General features: G+C 45.3%; 1 protein-coding gene across 3 annotated transcripts in view; it reads right to left on the bottom strand.

Moving 5' to 3' along the window:
• Positions 1 to 4,666: 4,666 nt before the first annotated feature.
• sema6e (sema domain, transmembrane domain (TM), and cytoplasmic domain, (semaphorin) 6E) overlaps positions 4,667 to 16,563 on the bottom strand; it is a 96,294-nt gene continuing 84,397 nt past the window's right edge. For all 3 annotated transcript variants that reach the window (XM_031577044.2, XM_031577045.2, XM_031577046.2), the window contains one exon: positions 4,667 to 8,372. In XM_031577044.2, the coding sequence (XP_031432904.1) occupies positions 7,078 to 8,372 (1,295 nt within the window). In that variant the 3' untranslated portion in view covers positions 4,667 to 7,077. The remainder of the gene's footprint in view (positions 8,373 to 16,563) is intronic.

Genomic DNA, 16,563 nt, shown 5'->3' with positions numbered 1-16,563 from the left:
GCTATGGCCCATTACCTTGTTGCATACAGTATGACTGGTATCCTTGAGGACTGGTTGTAGGCGGTTTGAACTGGCCTGGGGCTGGGCAAATTCCAAATGGCTCACAAAGTCCTGGCGTGTACTGGGCCTGTGGTTGGCAGGTTAATTGGGGCGTTATGTGTACTAATGCCAGCCAGGACAGGTGCATGGTGAGCAGGTTGGGACAGGCAGGCTCTCTTGCAGCCAGTTGGGCGGAGAGAGATTGGGGGGGGGGGTTAAGAGGGGGCCTGAGTGAGAGTGTGTGGTGGGCGGAGGACGAGTGTGAGACAGGCAGCGGCAGGTGTCTCCTTGTCTCCGGGTGAAAGTGTCAAAAGTGCTGAGTAAAGAGCCTCTGTTGCCCCCGCCCCCCATCGCCTGCCGCTCCACACTCCCGCCCCCTCCCTCCCCCCCCCCAAAAAACTGGACAGAACCGGTCATCCGTCGCTTCTGTTGACCCTACCACTATCCCAGCCCCCCCCCCCCCCCCCCCCCCCCGCAGTTCTGCTCTAATCGGGAGGGGTTTCGCCACGTTCCAGGGGTGCCACTCATAGCAGAGATGCCAGCCGTGCTGCATAGCTATCTGCTGACCTCAGAGCTTACTGGAGCGCAGCGAGGACCAGCCCACTGTCAAAAGCCTGCGAAGCTGCATCATTTCAGTGGCAGTGGGAGTGGGAGTGGTAAAACACACCGAGTACACTGGACACTCTCTCTCGCTCTCGCTCTAGACAAAGCCCAAACTCACTGCCTTCGGAACTTATCTTGTAACTTCAATGCCGTGTACCGTGTACAATGTACCGTGTACATTCACAAAACTGTGGCTGTATCAGTAGCTGAATTATATTTTTATGCTTGTAACTATTATTATTATTATTATTATTATTATCATTATTATTAGTATTATTATTATTAGTAGTAGTAGTAGTAGTAGTAGTAGTAGTAGTAGAAGAAGAAGTAGTAGTGGTAGTATTAGTAGTAGTAGTGTTAGTATTAATAGTAGTAGTAGTAGTAGTAGCAGTAGCAGTAGCAGTAGTAGTAGTAGTAATAGCAGCAGCAGTAGTAGTAGTAGTAGTAGTAGTAGTAGTAGTAGTAGTAGTAGCAGTAGCAGTAGCAGTAGTAGTAGTAGCAGTAGTAGTAGTAGCGGTAGTAGTAGTAGTGGTGGTGGTAGTATTAGTAGTAGTAGTGGTAGTATTAGTATTAGTAGTAGTAGTAGTAGTAGTAGTGCACAGTGCCAGATGCTGCATCAGTTAAAAAGGCAGGTGTATGGGTGGGTCCTCACACTCATGGGGACCCAGTAAATGCTGACAAGTAAACAGAGAGAAGGCATAACACACACACACACACACACACACACACACACACACACACACACACACACCCACACACACCCACACACACAGTTATGCAGAGTTGGGAGTGGCTACCCGCGAGTATTAGTTGGTTCCAGGAACGCTTAAATCGTAATTTGGCACTTGTTAAGTCCTTTTAATGTGGGAGGAATGATACATTACGAGCAGGCGGGAAAGGTCAGTGTGACAACGTCTGGGAAGATGAGATCCATCCAACAGTGCACAGCACGGAACAGATCAAAGCCTAAAAACACCACATTAAATTCATATTAGGAGCCCTGGTAGGATCATCTTTAATGAAGACATTAAATTGGGGCATATGCAGTTGTTCTCACTGCCGCTCGGCTCAGGACTGATACGGCAACACGACACTTAACTACTGAGAGAGTGCAGTACACTCGTGGAGAAGGGGGTCAACACGCCGCTTACATCTTATATTAGTGGAGCCATGTGTTTCCTTTGAGGTTTATTACCCACTTAAAAGCATTCAAATGCTGTGTGGTTTGTGGCCTACTGGCCTGCAAAGTTTTCTCTTTGGGAGAGAGTCCAGTAACGCATACTAGGCAGACAGTCAATGTATTTCTCCACAATGATGATTCAAATTCAACTTGGTTTTGGCTCTAGGTCTACCTAAAAAAAACACACACATTCTGGAATTCCAGTATGTGGGAGTCTTTTTTGAATGCCTTACGCATTTGCAAATGATTGCCCTACAATTTAGTGATGAGCAAAATATAGAAATGCTGATTTTGTAAGGCAGAGGCCAAAAAGCAGAAAAAGGAAACCTAATTTAAAAACAGCAACAATGAAGGAACAATACGATATTCGTTATGAGCCTGAAATGGAAAAAAGAGCCTGAAATCTGAAACACATGGGTTCATAAGCCTTTAAACTATAGAGCACAAGATGACCCGATGAAAATGCCTTTGTTATTTAATTTGTGTGGCTAATTACCTGACCTACTACCTTCATATGCTGTGATACATTCAAATAAAGTACTAAATAATTATCCACAGCTGAAAACCCCCCCAATGTTCTCACTGAATGCTATTTGCTTATCGAGGTCAGGGGTGATACAGTAGCCATTGGCCTTTCTGGCAGCTATACTATAAATTATGTGTGCGTGATATCTACTAATGATGATGCTGTTCATTTCATAAAGTTCATCACATACATGTAGGCAGAGAATAGGTTGGAGAATATGAACCCAATAAAGAGTGTTTGTGGTGTGAGAATTTTACTTGGTTTGAACATATCACATACACTCCACACACGAATGGCTGTGGTTAACTCATCCCTACTGAACCTAAGAGTCATATCAGCACTGAAAACACACTTGTAAATGCAAGAAACCCTGTCAGGTGACATGGAAAGCACAGCAGGAGACCTGTCAGAAATGATTAAGCACTATGGTTGTCTTTGCTAAACTGTATTCCATATGTAAGCATTGTGAAAGCATCATGTCATATGACAGTAGCACATATATGTACTATTTATAAACAGCTCAACTGTGCTTCCATATTTTTTTCACAGAAAGGTCTATCACACTACAAGTCTTTGCAAAAACATCTTTCCTGGGTTGTCACTAAAATCTCTTGAGAGAGGTATGTGAGAGGGTGGGAAGAAAACGTTAATGAGAAGAAACCAAAACAAAAGGGAGTGCATGAATAACATCATCACAACTAAACATCTGACTTAACACATGCAAATATATATTATTCTCCTAGACATGATTGTGTTAAAAGAGGACTGATTCCTTATTCCAATCCTCCCATTTTCCCAAGTCCAGATATAATGCATTGTGATGCACAACGTCAGTGGACTTGTGCTGTTGCACAGGTGTTAAAAAAGAGACGTTTTAAGGGGGGTGCTGTGAGCATGTTAAGAGCTGGGTTTGAGCAAAGGATGAAGTGACAGTGGGAGAGAGAGAGAGAGAGACAGAGAGAGAGAGACAGAGAGAGGCTGACAGAATATAAACCCTGTTTTGGCAGGTGATTCATGCTCTCTGAGGTCTGGTCAAAACAGATTATGGGAGATGCAAGAGCAAACTAAGTAATTGGAAAATATATTTCCTGTCAATCACAGGCAGAGCGCCAGTAACTCCCTCTCCCTCTCTCGTCCGTGACACGTTTGCCCCGGGTGATCCGTGGGGTCATAGCCTGATTGGTGAGGACCCATGAAGCAGTAAGAAGAGAATAACAAATTCTAGATCAATTAGGGTAAGCGGATATCATATCATAACACACACATCCCCATCCCCAGGCACACACACACACACACACATATGTACTTACTTAAGACATACATGCACCCTCATTAGTGTGACTAATAGCTGCAACCATTTTCACCTTATGTGTCTCCCCTGCCTAAAGGAGTGAAAGTCAAAATAAAAACAAACATCATGTTATTGTTTTAGTAGTCCTGATATGAATCTAGTTAAGTGAATCTAGCTTAGCCTGGTTTAGACCATGGTTATGTGACGCGGACCTGGAGTGATTGATTAGCATACCTATTCATCTCAATAGCAGGTGCTCAGCTAGGACATTTGGCTCGGGTAATAAGCAAATATTAGTGCTGCCATCCTCACTTCAATGCGCGCTTAGCGCCAGGGCAAAACACTAGGCGCCAATCACCTGAGCCGTACATGTTAGATGACAATTCTGAGTATGTCATACGGCTGGTTTGTATAACACTTTAGGGGTAAACACTTTTTACTTGCATACAAAAACGACAAAATGTTGGCTGTAGACACTATAATACAAACAGTGTAATATAAAATAAACTGACATTTAACTGCCAGTTTGAAAATGACAGCTTTTGAATGAAAGCCTTTGGGGAAATATGCTTTGCCGGCACAATGAACCCCAACATTTGACCAGCAGGGGCTAAGCCACTAAACCCTGGCACCTCATTTAGACATTTGAAAATGATTTTAAAATGTGTTAAATGCAGAGTAGGATACACTAAGCTTTTATGTCTTATTCTATTGGCAATGGTTATTGAAACAGATGCCTGTAAAATGACTGTTAGTATTTGACAGAGCTCCTTGCAAAACGGAATTGCGTGTGTAACCATGTACTGGTGAAATAATGTTCACCATCTGACCAACTTCAAACCTACTTGAGATGAATGGCCATGCAATGGGTATTCCACCAATCCATGACAGGAGGCAATTTGATGTAAATTAAACATTAGTCAACAACAACAAAGTCAGCTGGCGTCAGAAACAACATCTATTACTAAACAAACAAATAACCCGATACATGAATCTAAGATCAATTAAAAACAACACTGACTCAATGAAAGTTCCAAATGACGATATTTTTATTTACACTGTGCAATAACAAGAGACCTCAATGGTTATAGCAATTAAAGTGGACAAAGACTATTCCCTTTCCTTCCTTAACCCCCTATTTGTGTTCAAATAAGCTACTCTTCATCTCAGCAACTAGGCAAAGCCCACTTCTTGGTATACGGTCATCCTGAAATGACTCCTGTCAGTGGGTGGGTGTTTGTTTTGCTCTTCGATCTCGTTTCTTTAACCATTTGTTTCCCAAAATCGTTTTATTACTTTGTATGCACATGTGTTATGACTGGCCATCTACACGCCTGATGAGTATATGAACGAGAAGTCAGATGGTAGTGAATTCAAGTGCAGGCCAACTGCAGTAATCCAAGCAGTAACAAACACACAATTTTCTTCACATTTCATGATAATCTTGAGAACGTTTTTTTTAGTAAAGAGTACGATTGAGAGCGACAATAATTGGTCTGAAAGTGCAATAGTGGAGCACCACATCAACAGGTATTCCTAAGAGCAGACAACCAAGAGACACTATTGTCCCCTTAGAGAGAGAGAGAGAGAGAGAGAGAGAGAGAGAGAGAGATAGAGACAGAAAGAGAGAGAGAGAGAGAGAGAGAGACAGAGAGACAGAGAGACAGAGAGACAGAGAGAAGAGAGAGATGCACGAAGCAAGTATCACATAGAGTTCCACTGCAGGCAGTGTTGAAAACCAGATGTAATGAAACACCTTGATCAGCGTCGGTTCCCCAATCAATAGTCTCAGCTGTTATTGAAGAGCAGTGGAATAAAAAAAGAAGAAGAAATGTACAAACACAACTCTCTGGGGTGAGTGCAGAAATGGTGCTCTACTAGACTACTGTAAAAATGCGTGTCTTAACGAAATCTGCAGATTTGAGATCTGGCGAACACAATGTGAAAGCGTGCAAAGGCATCACCAGCCCACTCAATGAGAAGGAAAAGCATAGAAGTGGAGCAAAATGGATTCTGGTAGATCCTGCAGTCTTAAGCTGGTAGTTGTTTAAACCTCTTCACACAGTCAGGGGATATCAAAAAGGCCTAGATAGAAATATAAACCTATGGTACATGTGGCATACAGTATACTGACATCAAAATTGAAAATAAAAAAAAGATAAAACACAAACTGTAGCATCTTAACTTTCATTCGTCACCCCACCCTCCCCCAGAGCACATACCATATTAAATAAGGCACAATTTACACAATTAAACAATTAAAATTCGGCTAGTTATTATTCCTATATGTACAACCAATGACTACAAAGTTAATTGCAAGAGATGCAGTCTTCACTAAATTAAAACAAGGGAGTAATACTTGTGAGTATGAGCTCCATTGACTTCTTTGATAATATACCTGTTTTTGCAAAGCTTCTGCTTGTACAACCAACCACCATTTGTAACGCACACATATCAAGCACACGTTGGTTAGGGATATTTTTAATACTGCATTTGGCCACAGAAGGACATTAGTGTTCTTCCCTTGCCTACTTTTTTGGTCACTGCCCAAATGTTACTCGAAATTCAGAATACAATGTTCTCAAATTATGAAGCTTTCACCTAATTAAATCCTCCTCTTTTGGGCATACTTTTAATTTCATGCCATTACAAAGGAGTTTGTGGTTATTGCTCATATCCTGTGTGGGCAGTTTGGTGCAACACTGAGAGGAGGGGATGGGAGCGAGGCGGGGGCTGGGTAGTTGTAAAAATGTAACAGTTTAATTGTTCTCAAAATAAGGCAAATAAAGTGTTTCTTTTGAGAAGCTTTACCCCACAGTATACACAGGATACTGTGTATGAACTGTATATGTATACATATACTGTGTAGATATGAACACACGTATATACACACACGCACACACATGCATATATATATATATATATATACACGTTATTATAGGAAACAATCACTGATCATCAACTCTACGTCCAACAGAATAGTTAAGCAAAAGCAGACAGAACAGCAGCACCACATGGGGTCCAAAGCTTCGGGGTCCCAAAGCCTCAAGGTCCAAAGCCTCAGTGTCCTAAAGCCTCGGTGTCCCAAGGGTTTTGTTGTGATGCCAACCCCTTCCTGTTCATAATTGCATTTACAGCCACAATGAAGACAGTGGCAGCCTAAAAAAATCAAGGTGGTCTCCTGGCAGATGCCATCCCCAGTTTTTCACCTTCTATAAGCAAATAGCTGAGCAATACCAATATGGTACAAATATATTCAATGGACAGAGAAAAGTAAGTCAGGTTCAAGTGTGGAGGCAGCATTATACCTTACTGCCAATGAAAATCTCCATGTCGTTTAATTCTTTCTCTGTAAGGTTCACCACTTCCAGTCATAGAACTACACAGATGCTGGTGTGCAGTCCTGTTTTTTTTTTTATCAAGCTCTCGTGGTTGACCTCAGTAGTTGAACTTCCCCTGCTGGTTTACGGGCGAGGTGGCGGGGATGAAGTGAGGCTTAGGGGGGACGTCGGGCTTGAGCGACGCCGTCCGGCGGACGTTGGCAGCCCGGTGGCACTCGGCCTGATCGCTGTAGCTGTGCTGGCGCGTCAGGTAGCTCCCGGGGATGAGCGGGTGGCGGACCTCACAACCGCCGCTGCTACCGGCGGAGTTCATCCGCGAGAGCATGGGGGGCAACTGGCGCCCGCCCTGGTGGTTGAAGCTGTGCTGGCGCGCCACCATCCCACCACCGTTGGCCGCCATCTTGGAGGCGGCGATCAGCGAGTGCCGGTGCGACGGGTGGCGGGAGACGCGCTCCAGCGTGGACTGTGACGGCGGCGGCAGCGGCATGTCCGGAGGGACGTCCATGCGGCGCGTCAGGCTGTCCCTCGGCAGCGTGGAGGAGCTGTAGTAAGGGGCTGTCTCCATCTCGGGGATCTGTGGCTGGACTCGGTTGGCGAACACCATCTGGCCGGCGTTGGCCGACATGGACGAGGTCATGACCGTGGGGCACTTGCCTCCCGTGGTCACGTTGATCTCGTGGATGTGTTTCAGGAGCTCGTCGAGGGACGTGACGTCAACCACCTTGTGCGGGTAGGCGTGGTAGGGCTGGCTCATCATTCGCTCGGTGTTGTGGATCTTGCGCTCCTCCAGGTGCATAGACCCGCCCAGAGCTTGGCCGTTGGACAGGCCGTGGGAGAAGGGGAACACCTGCTGGTGGAGACCTGAGCTGGGCCTGGAGCCGGGCATGTTGTGCGGTTTGGGCTCCTTGGCGTTGTTGCAGTTCTGATTCTTCTCCCATTGGTTCTTGAAGGCTTTCATGCTTTTGATGGGCAGCTCCGGCGTCGAATCAGGAGTCGGCAGCCCAGACAATTCCGAGCTGTGGTGGTGGTGAGGGTGAATGAGGTCCACCATGCCATGATGGCCATGATGCCTACGGGAGGGATGCTCTTTCCCGTTGCTGAAGAACGAGTTGTAAACTTTGGGCGAAGGCACGTCGAGCTTGTCCTCTTTGCTCTGGCTCTCCAGCAGACCGTTCAGCTTGGCCAGACTGCGGAGAGACAGCGCGTGAGGAATGGACACCTCCGGGTCCTTGGGCAGCCTCTTGGTCTTGCCCACATTGTGGTTGCAGTAGCAGGACACCAGGAAGCCGGAGAGGAAAGCGCCCAAGACGAAAGCCACGAGCACGCAAGCGATAAGCAGGGTGTAGTGGACGCTGTGGTTGCTCTTCTCCACCTCAGGAGGGCGTCGGACACCTAGTGAGAGGAGAAGAGAACAGGGGAGGACAGAACAATGAGTGTAGCCAAGGAAGACAGACACCAAAAAAAAAGACAGGACATGTTAAGCACACTTTAATTAGTGCTGTAGACAGGCTGCAGGCTCTACCTAATAGCAGTCCTTCGATAGACACTGGCCCTGGATGCTTAAGCACAGCTCCGCACAAACAATGTGGGCAGTTAAATGGCAGAGATGTCTGAAGTGGACAATTAGCTTCTTGGCTTAATAAATCAACAAATCCCTTTCGCCAAGCGCTAAGCCCCCGGCGCCTCTGACTGAGGAGGGTGGCAGAGGGTAAGGGCTCCCATGTGAGTAATAAACGTCTAATTGAGCGCAGAGTTTAAATATTAACAGAGGCACTAGTAGGGCATCCTTTTAGAAGTGCTGCTCCTCATGCGTGACTCTCGGTGCAAGAGCATTTGGCATGTAGTGGACTAGCCAAAGCCAACATACCCATTTGATTGTGAAAAAAAAAGTATACCCTTGAACAATAAAAACGTTATTCTGAAATTTCTCCGAAACGAGGCCAGAGTAGCAAGGATTCTGAGAAAAAGGGAAAGAGGAAAGAACGAACCAAGGAGGAGACCTCGGAATATCGCAAAGACAACAAACGTATTTGCCTAATGGTACCCACGCCGAGGAGAGATGTGATAAATGGCACCTCTTGCAATCAGGGCTAATTTGCAAGTGTCTCAACCATCTGTAGTGTCAGGTCTCACTCCTGCCAACATGACAGTCTCGAGGAGATAAATTAGCTGGTAAAGGTGGACAAAATTGCAGGTGTTCCAAATGGGGTAATTTCTGCCCATAATGGCGGTTCAGGTTAGAGGGCTGCTAAGTGCACTAATGATGATTATAATAAATGACGAAAGGAAGAGAGGAGAATGACTGAAAAAGGCTCTTGTCTACATGCCAGTTAAAGCTCAATGGGTTTACACTTATTTTACATCAAACTCTACACTGACTTCTGGATTCTGTAAACCATTTCATGCTTGCAAGGCATTGTAATGTTGCAATGTAATGTACCTTCAATATGAATACATTTTAACATATATAACTAACTATTTTATACAGGTGAATGTTAATTACGATGGTTAAAGATAGTAATCGTAATGATGGATAATGAGTGCTTTTGGTAGAGATGCTAATGAATTTCAGAAGTATGAACCAGCGTAATAAATGTATACTACCTGTACAGTTGAGAAACAGTCATCTAAACTCGAAGAATAGTTTCGCAATGACCCTAAAAGGTTTGAAATGACGAAAGGTTGAACATTCTGTTTAAACCAATAGGACGTCCGCTAAGGAGAGATATATTTAGTCGAGGCAGATAGGTACTGAAAGAGCACCATGTGGGTGGAATACAGTGGGTTGGGGGGAGGGCAATAGGGATTCTTTTACTGCCGCTGCAAGCAGAAACACAATTACGAATCCATAATAAGTCTGTGCGTGCCGCACAAAAACAAATCTATCTCCAGGCATCAATATAAACACATTAGAGCCTACACAGTGCCCGGTACTTGACTAGTTTTCCAACTGTGGGATGGAGCGTGCGTTTGTTTCTCACTGTTATTTTCTCTTCGACTGTTTATGTAAGCAGAGAGGGAAAAGTAGGGAAAAATGAACATCAATCAAGGCACTTTTTACCCCCTTGAAGCTGCAGAGAGAAAAACAAAAATGACTAACAATTTGATGGAGAGATTTATGTGGGTCACAAAGTTGCTGGAAAGAGTTATTCCCTGGGCACGTCGCAATACAAATGGGTGCTGAGGGGTTGCATCAAAAACACAGCACTTTCCATCTTTTCACATCGCCTTCAGTGCTCCTATGGAAATGAGTCTGAGTAACGCAGAGCTACTGTGGGTGTTTTGTAGCCCACCTGAAGCGTATCTTTTGGTGTGAGCAGAGAAATTAGAAGCATTTTTTATTATTTCATAGCCTTGGAGGGGGTGTCATGGAAACACATTTGGAGATCACACTAATAACTTCAGGTTTAGGGAGCAGATATGGCTGCAGGTGGACAGGGCACGCTTAAAAATACAGACAGTCTCAATCAGTCATGTTCTGGAAACTGTCCCAGAGAAAACATTATCATGTTTTATGCATCATGTTTTTGTGTTACAACAGTCCTCAAATACTCCCGGAGTTCACTCATAGGGAAGAATGGACGAATGGAAGAATGCACATCTGAATGCCTGAATATGAGATTAATTTGCTGCCTTTGATCATGACAGACTAATGATGATAAGTGAATTTCATTCATCAGCATCACGTCATAACATGCCTGTCAAAAATAGTCCTGAAACCCCCCCTCCCCCCTCCATCATACATATGTCCATGGTGCTGCATCTTTAATAGCTCACCTTCTCTTCATTCTCTGCAAACTCATTAGTCTACCCACTGACAGGAAGGCGGCCATGTTGATCATCACAAGCATTCTGTGTTTTGCTAATTAGAGATGTGCCGATACCTGAGGGTTCAGACACCACGGTAAACTAATGCAGCTGCGCGCCGCTGTTGTACCCATATAAATGCCCCCCCCCCCCCCAAGCCAAAGTGAGAAGGAACTGTGTTGGGGTTGGGGGTAAACAGGCTAGTCAGGAGTATTAGCGCGGGGCCTCTTGTGAGTCATGGAGAGCCCTTGACTGGGTGTGAGCGGGATGTTTTGTGATGCCCTGAGTATGTGTGAGTCACCGGGCCCTCTGTGTGAGCCCCCCCCCCCCCCCCGCCCCCCCAGACCTTGTCCACAGGGGGGAAGGAGAGGGGGTGACAGGTGGGGGTGGCTAACTGAGGACTCACACATGGGATGTCAAAGGCGGGTGTCTGAGGGGGCAACGCGAAGGGGCGCCCGACAGGAGGCCCACAAATCATACCCTCTCCGCGAAGAGCCTGTCAAAATATGTTTGTGGTTCTCGTAAATTACTTAACTGGTGCATGTGGGTGACATATGGTGCCTTGGTCACAGTGAAACAGATACCCACTGACACGGATGACGAATTTGTTCCTGTTTATGGTGAGCGCAACGGGGCCAAATTTGTCTGATCTGGGGGAAATCAGTGTTACCATGGATCACTGTGAAGAATTGAGTAGGAAAAGGGGGCTTAATGTCTGTGACTGTTTCAATTTATTGGATGAATTAGGGTCCTGTGATTTTCAAGTTACTTAGCCAAACATCCCATGTGCCTGATTATATTGAATAAATGAAATTTTAGGATAAAATAAATAGGCATCATTATTATATACTCTGAATTATTATATAATGAAATCATTAACAATGTCACATAACATATTTTTTCAGCATGCTGTTTGTCTCTTATTATAGTCTAAATGTGTGAACATAACAGGGACAAACCAATTTGGACATGCATGGATATGCCAAAATGTAAACAAACAGATGGGCTCTGGAGAAACACAAGAGGATTGAAAAAAAGGCAGGATAAGAAAGAAGCAGGAGAAAAGAGAGATAGAAAATAGTATGGAAGTGTGTATGTGGGGCAGCGAGGAAGGAGTATGGAAATGTGAATGTGAGACAGCAAGAAAAGAGTATGGAAGTGTGAGTGTGAGACAGCGAGGAAAGAGTATGGAAGTGTGAATGTGAGACAGAGAGGAAAGTTAGACAAAGGGTGGCATAGCGAGACAACAGGAAAAAAACGAGTGAGCGAGTGAGAAAAACAGAAGTGAAAGAAACAAAAGAAAGAGAGAGAGAGACCAAGAGAAGACGCACATGTGAGGTAAAAAAAAGGGACAGAAATATGGAGAGAGCAAGAGTGGCACTACAGTGAAGGAGGGAGCGACAGTGACAAAGGAAAGGAGGTGCAAACAGACATTCACAAAGAGAGGGAGGGAGAGAGAGAGGGAGAGAGAGAGAGGGAGAGAGAAAGGGAGAGAGAGAGAGAGAGAGAAAGAGAGGGAGGGAGAGAGAAAGGGAGAGAGAGAGAGAGAGAGAGAGAGAGAGAAAAAGCGAGAGGAGGGAGGCGAGGCAGCCACGCTGTGACTGACAGACTGTCAGTCTGCTGGGCTTGAAGGCTCTCTCTCTGAAGCAGCTGTGTAGCGAGGCAGTACGCCTCCGCCTCCGCCCGTGCCTCTGTCTCTCCTCTCTTCTCCTCTCCTCTCCTCTCTTTTCCTCTCCTCCTCTGAGCTTTAAAGGCGCTCGTCTGCCCTGCCAAACACTGATCGCATCCGTGGGGTTAAAAATAGATGCTACTCTGCATTACATAACACCGCGAAAACGCAACACAAAAACCTGGAGTTGGTTGCTGCCTCTAACTAATTGGAGACAGGCCATGCAAAAAAGGCTAAGCGAGAGGCTAAGGAGTAGTGTGCATTTTTTCCCCAAACAAAAGTGTGAAAGTGTGACTTTCCCCCCTGTAAACAGTACAAGCCGACAACTTACTTTGCACGTGTGTATCTGTGTGTGGGTGTGTGTGTTTTTCTGTGTGTGAAGCATTGGCAGATATTTCAGGCATGCTGACTATGACCAAGGAACAGAGTCAGAGAATAGTACGATTCTGGACCTGTTTGTGCATAGCCTCAACCTTGACAGCCAATACACTAGCTCACTTCTGTAGAATGCTTGAGGCTTGCTAATGTATGCATCACCGAGGCTGCACACCAAGCTCTCAAAGATCCCCAGATTTGGATTCATTGATGAGAACGTTTTTCACCCTTCTTTTTTTTTTGTACTGTGTCATTCAGTCAGAACTGATGATTTCTCCCCCATTAAAACTAGAGGCATTCGTCATAGAGTTCATTTGTCGCAAATGAAGGCATTCCTGAATACCTTAATTAGTTCCCTTTCTCCGAGTCTGAAAGACTGTGCGCTATACAGAGAGCTACCTCCCATTAGCGGGTACTTCATTCCATTGTGCAGCAGCTGTGAGACCAAATTGCTTGCGGCACGTCAGGCAAGCTAAACTCCCAACTAATGCCCGGAATTTATTTTCAGCAATGAGGAGGGAGGTGTGTGTGTGGGGGGGGGGGGGGGAGCACGGAGGGGTGGGGGTGTTAGTGGGGGGTATCAACAAATGAAGTTGGGCAAAAGATATTCCGCGCTCCAACTCTTCAGCGTCGGAGGACGTCTCCTCCCCTTCGCTCCTCTCCCACCACCACCACCGAGCACAGCAGACGTGAGAGTGAGTTCACCTTAAAAATGTCAATCCCCGGGAAATAATTTGACAACTCAAATCACCACAGCCAGTGTACTATCAGACGCAGCAGTTAGTAATTGAGCATGTCTGAGTGTGTGAATGGAGCAAATGAATTTAATCATGGATTCTCTTTAAATCAAATCTGCACACAGTTCCCTCCACTTGAGACGACTGTCAATTGAAATCTCTTTGAGGCATACCCATGAAAGACACACTGACTAAATGGAAATATGTGGTGTGGGCTTTCACTCTCTGCGTTTTTCCTATCCGTGCTCGTCCATGTTTGTTATTTTACACTGCCAAGACATGGTCATTTAGCCTGTGATTAACTACCTTGTTTTGGACTCTGGGAAAGCAGGTTGACATACTGTGAAAAACATCATATATCACAATATCACATATGCCGCATTTGTTAACACATTTTGTTCGCCATCCTTTTTCCTTTCCTTTCCAGATGTACATTTCATGCATATATACACTGCTCAGCATGTTATACACACAAACATAAAGGGAACATTCAACATTCAACTTTGGAGGAAGAGGAAAACTTCAGAGACACAGCTGCTCCCTTCCAAAGAGCCATAAACACAAGCATTCGTTAAAGAAAACCCCGACTGGCTTCATCATGCATGAGGAAAAGTAAACAGCCAGAACCAGTTTCAGTAGGACCAGATCTGGTGCTCCTGGAACCAGGTTTTTGAAGACATCTATGAGGGGAAAAACAAACTAAACAAACCAAAACACTCGCGTGCAGAACACTCATAGAAGCTACAGAAACGAAACGGAGGAAAGAACAGCTTTGTGGAAAAAACAGGGGGGGAGAGAAGGAGGATTGAACTAAGGGAGGCAGCTTATTAGTTTGAAAAACTACAACAGGCAAGTTAAAGCAGAGGGAGACTCCTCTGCATCCACAGGCATCATGGGAAGAAAAAGGAGGAGGAGGAGGAGGGTAGAGAGACTGGGAGGACTAGGGAAGGACAGTCTGTGTGTACGTGGATCTGTGCGCTGTGAGCCCAGGCTTGACTGACGGACTATCCTGCTTGTGGGGACCAAGTTGTTGACTTTGTGGGGACGATGTTGACGACTTTATGAGGACTGAGTCGCAGGACTCTTGAGAGTAGGCCTTTACTCTCGGTGTGAATTATTCAAAATACAACAGCCTGCTGGGTGGGAGTTTTTAGTAGTGTGATTCTAGGATGAGGTATCGCCTCAAAAAAGTTTTGTAAAAGAGTGAGTTTTCCCTAAGAGGCAGAGAGTTTAATGAAATAGGAGGTAACACATTTTTCTTCTTCCTCTGAGTTTGAACAAACAGAACATGAGGTCATATTAAATTTCCCACGTGCCAGGGTGGTGCTGGACAGTGATTTTTTTTCTTGGGGGGAAAAAATGATCTAGTCTCGCTGACCTTTAATAAATTAACACCGTTAAAAGCGCTGTGACTAAGTGACGGCTCGCTGGCTGTGACATCTGAGAAAAACAACGCCATGAGCTATGCGTCACCTAAGGGCTCTGATGAGCCATCAAATTAATTTCCTCTATTACATGACTCACTACAAATTACACCATGGTCAATCCCAAATATTCGCTTGGCAAAAACCGAGAACACTTGCGTTAGTTGTGCAACTGTCAATTTGTTTTAGTGCTCGCAGTTAACACCGTACGTACAGCTACGATGAGTAATGTTGATGTCCTGTTGTCTCATTCTCTTGGGAGATTAAAGGGGAGGAAAAAAAAAATGACGCAGTGTCTGAGAGCCAACCAGCGTTTCTCTACTCCGCCGAGGTATTAATCGCCAGCGAAAACACAGCGGCTCCCCACAGGACTGAAGCTGACTTCAAGTAGGAAAGTTCAATCAGAGTTCATTTGCTGGTCTTCCCGCAGTCTTTTAATGAGTTTTTCGAGCCCCGCTTGCTCGTTCCCATTATCAACGTGTCTACTTCTGCTCTCCAGATAAATTATCTCGGTTCGCACGCTTCCTGGGACAACCCTGAGTTTGCCAACGACCTGAGAGGCTTCTGTGTTTAAAATAGCTGTCGGGGGAGGACTAAGGAGCGCAGGTAGCTCTGACCTGTGGGAAGAAAAAAACACTCCAAGGCTGGACTCTGTGGGTGATCCTGTGCATCGTTATGTTCAGTCCGATCTGCAAAAATACTGTGTGTAGGTTTAAGCTCCGCACTCATAGTGCCGTGAAGTGGTTGAAAACCCTTAATGGAAACACACCGTTTAACCTTGAATGCACACTTACTGAAATTGCACATAACAGGCAGATCTATGTATCCGAGTATGTACTGGGGCCTTTATGTAATGGCTTAATTCTGTCCCTTCTCAAGAGGCACCAACTCCACTCACTGGATCCCTGTATTAACATAAATACAAATATGTACTAGCTACAAGCTTCGAGAATGGCCCGATGTGGATATCCAGGCGTGAAGAAGTGCTCAGCTGTCAGGTACTACACAACAAACAATAACGTGCATCTCTGTCTGTGAACCTTCCCTGCTGTTGTGAGGCATGATTACTTTTTCTCCCTGCCTGTCGCCCCATTTCCAGGCAAGCCGTTGTGAGTGCGCTAGGTTTTTGGGCAAAATTCGACAAGCTCCAAAGAGGAAAGTGCTTTGGCAAAAGCCCCCCCCCCCACCCCCTTCTCGCCCTCCCATCTCACTCTACCAGTGTGATGGCCTTCTTCTTCTTTTGATTGCATGAGTGGCGACAATGCCTCCTGCTGAAATAGATTGCGCCGGCAGAAAGTTTCTATTACTCGGCTTCGGCATCTGCTGCCGGGCACCACGGTTATTTATTTGCAGCTGGCGTCTTTCATTTGCTTCTGAGCGGCTCATCATGGCTGCGGTGGAGCTCTGCTCGGTGCGGTGCGAACCCCTTCTGACCAAGATTTATGGAGTCTTGGCACAGGAGTGGAGGAACGCAGAGGAGGAGGTGGAGGAATACGTAAACACTCCTCAAGAGAAAGAGGGGGAAAAAAAAGTGATCGGCAATTTTTTTTTTAATATCCGCACCGAAGGTC

The sequence above is a fragment of the Clupea harengus genome, chromosome 11, assembly GCF_900700415.2.
Source record: "Clupea harengus chromosome 11, Ch_v2.0.2, whole genome shotgun sequence".
In the NCBI taxonomy this organism is placed as follows: Eukaryota; Metazoa; Chordata; class Actinopteri; order Clupeiformes; family Clupeidae; genus Clupea; species Clupea harengus.
This window is presented reverse-complemented; position numbering and strand designations above follow the sequence as displayed.